The 3,215-nt window shown below is 52.5% G+C and overlaps 1 protein-coding gene across 1 annotated transcript; it reads right to left on the bottom strand.

Moving 5' to 3' along the window:
* Window positions 1-1,021: 1,021 nt before the first annotated feature.
* On the bottom strand, window positions 1,022-1,595 carry Sf3b5 (splicing factor 3b subunit 5). Its single transcript, XM_051206162.1, has one exon. It carries the CDS (start codon window positions 1,548-1,550, stop codon window positions 1,290-1,292), a length of 261 nt encoding a protein of 86 aa, XP_051062119.1. The 5' UTR covers window positions 1,551-1,595; the 3' UTR covers window positions 1,022-1,289.
* Window positions 1,596-3,215: the final 1,620 nt, after the last annotated feature.

Genomic DNA, 3,215 nt, shown 5'->3' with positions numbered 1-3,215 from the left:
CAAACCAGGGTCTTACGGGGAAGAACCAGTTCTCCAACCAATGCTGTCCTTCCTCCAACCCTTATTTTCTTGAGACAGGGTCTCTGGCTGAACCTGGGGCTAAGCAAGCAGCCAACAAGCCCCAGCTGTCCATTAGTCTCAAGTGCTGGGTTATATGCCCATGGAGCTATGCCTGGGTTTTTACACGGCTAGTGGAAATCTGAATGCAGGTCACTGCTTACACAGCAAGAATTCTAAGGTCCAGAGCCCTCTCTCCTGAAATCCATTACTATTACCTTTTATTTTTTTGTTTGAAACAGGGTCTCTCTACAATTCGAAATCCCCCAGCCTCTGCCTCCAGAGTGCTGGGATTAGAGGCTCCTATCAGCACTCACAGTTGACTATCATTGCTGTTTTGGTGTCCCTTCAGTAACACACTAACCAATGCCCTATTAGATGGTAAACAAATTCCCGTGCTCTGCATGGCTATTTCTCTTGATTCGTTAAAAATCTTAACTCAAATGTCACCCTCGAAATATCTTGACATCATAAACGATATTTAAAAGTGTGAATTCTTCAAGCTGCCCCAATCTCCCTGAATCTTCTAGCCCTTACGTCTATTTTATAGTCTGTCTCTGTCCAAACTGGCATATGGCCCCCAAACCTTTGGATAACGCTCTGGTGAACACTGAATGGGGGTAAGGGAGTGGGGTCGCCATTTCTGAAGAAATATAGACTAATTCCCAAGAAAAGCAGATGCAACGTGCAACATAAAATCTAGTGAGGCCAGTGACAGCAGACTTCAGAAATGGTGGGAACGCAGGCGTAAGGACCCCAACGCTTGAAGCTTCCTCTGGGACCCGACAAAACTCTAGGCCTGAAATAAAATCGAGGTGAGGCAATGTCATAAAAGAAGTGCGTGACGGACGGACGGACTTAAGGCAATGAACAACTCTTCAAACTTTGGTCCACAGCACCCGCCCCCCCCACCTCCCGCCAAACCCCCACCCAAGGAACACAGCAAGCAAGCCACACCGAAAGATCGGGCAAATCCTAAACTTTATAAAGACGGTGAGAACGACAAGCAACGACGGGAAGGCGGGCGGGCTCGAAAGGCGTCATCACTCCCGTGCGGGCCGTCTCGTTCCCCCCTGGCTTGCTGAGTCTGGGGTGGCTCCTCCCGCACAGTCCCGTCCCCAGGGGTCCCGACGGCGTCTCGGTGACTTGTTGGGAATGGCCCACAGGTGAGCAGGGTCAGGCGCGGCGCACGGCACGGACGATCGGGGAGGCCCGGGGCGCGCTCGCATCCATCAGTTCTCCTCGGGCTTGTCCGCCGGCGGCCCGCTGGGCTGCAGCATCTTCTCCATCAGGTTGAAGCGCACGCGCGCCTTGCTCTCGTTCTCGGCGATGGCGAAGTAGTTGAGCAAGTCGAAGTGGCCCATGTAGGAGCAGTACGAGTCCCGGTGCTGGTTCACCAGCCACTCCCACTTGGTGGTGTCGGCGTGGCCCGTGCCGATGTACTTGGACTGCAGATGCTCCAGCTGGCTGTGGATGGTGTAGCGGTCCGTCATGTCGCCGCTCTGCCCGAGGCTTCGAGGTCAGGACGCAGACCGGACGCCCCCGCTCGGCGTGCAAACGAGAAAGGAGCCGCCGGTGCCGCCGCCGCCGCCGCCGCCAATGCCGCCGGTGCTGCCGCTTCCGCCTCCGCCGCCGCCGCTCCCACCTGCGCAGGCGCGGGAGCAAGACGCCACCGCGACGCATGCGCAAACGCTCCCCTCCCAGGCGGAAGCGGACGTGGATTCTGTCGCGGCATTGGCGTTGACTCCTCACCGAGCCCGCCTACTTGGAGAGCGTTGCATGACGGTCTGCTTCAGGGCTCTCGGGGAGGGGAGGGGGGTCGCGTTCTAACTCCGGCGTTGCATTCTGGGACTTGTAGTTCAAAGAGTCTGGGTGGCTTTTGTTTGTTTTCTTTCTTTCTTTTTTTTTTTTTTTTTCTGCTTATTTATTTACTTGGCTAATGCAGGATGGTGCCCACCGGTCTGGAAGCATTCACCAACGGCACCAGGCTACAAGGAAAGGGGAAGCCAAGTGTGTTACGGCTACAAGTGACCAGGAAAACTAAGTCTTGGACCTAGAGGCTGACAGGGCAGGGTCCACCCTTGGTCCCAGCTTTGTCCCTTAGGGCCCTGAGTAGTCCGAAAAGTTCTTTGGGCCCTAAAAGCTTGATGATGAGTGTCAACACCAATAGTCTCACGTGGTGGCTTCCGCATCAAACTCCACCTAGGGGCCCAGCCCCCCAAGCAAGCAACCTCCTAACTTTAAGGCCTCCCACAAGCATTTCCTTGAAGTCCTTTGTGTCTCAAGACAAACCTCTCCCTCCTTTGCACCTTGAGTTTTTCCTGCCTGGCTACACCTTATGTTCAACTTGGGGATGACGCACCTCCTCACAAGGGTACAAGCTACTTGATTAAAAGATAATGTACTTCTTTTATGATATTCCTTAAGGATATTCTATAGCTTAATAGTGATTGTGTTCTTAAAAAAAAAAAAAAAAATTCTGATGAATGGACGAAGAGCAATCTCAGCCAAAGAGATTGATAATAGGGGAGGGCCCCCCATTATGGCGGGGACGCCCCTGGGCTGAGAGTGCTGAATTGTATAAGAAAACAGTCTGAGCAAGCCATGAAGAGTAAGTAAGCCAGTAAGCAGCTCCCCTCCATGGCCTCTGCCTCAGCTCCTGCCTCCAGGTCAGTAAGAAATAAATAAAAAAATAGTGCAATTCCAGGGCCATTAAGAATGCCTCAGGCGGTGGTGGCACTCAGGAGGCAGAGGCAGGTGGATTTCTATGAGATTGAGGCCAGCCTGGTCTACAGAGTGAGTTCCAAGACGGCCAAGACTACACAGAGAAACCCCGTCTTGAAAACCGAGAGATCACACTTCCTAGTCCATCCCAAACAGTTCCACCAACAAGAGGCTAAGTACTTAAATATATGGTGGTCATTTTCATTCAGCCGACCACAAGTAGCCTCTTAAGGAGCCGATCTCCAAACCATAGTCACACGTGGAGGCACTGGAAGTTAGAGACCTTCCCTATGAGGATTTTAGAGGGGCAGGGTTCACACACACACACACACACACACACACACACACACTAAATAAGACACTCTTGTTGTTTTGTATTGTTGCTGTTTTGGTTTGCTTTTTTGCATTGCTGGCTCAAACGCAGGGCTTCCTAG

Source organism: Phodopus roborovskii, unplaced genomic scaffold (genome assembly GCF_943737965.1).
Source record: "Phodopus roborovskii unplaced genomic scaffold, PHOROB, whole genome shotgun sequence".
NCBI classification, from domain to species: Eukaryota; Metazoa; Chordata; class Mammalia; order Rodentia; family Cricetidae; genus Phodopus; species Phodopus roborovskii.
This window is presented reverse-complemented; position numbering and strand designations above follow the sequence as displayed.

Coding starts and splice junctions, on each gene's coding strand:
- Sf3b5 (XM_051206162.1), bottom strand. CDS start 1,550: ATGACGGACCGCTACACCATCCACAGCCAGCTGGAGCATCTGCAGTCC.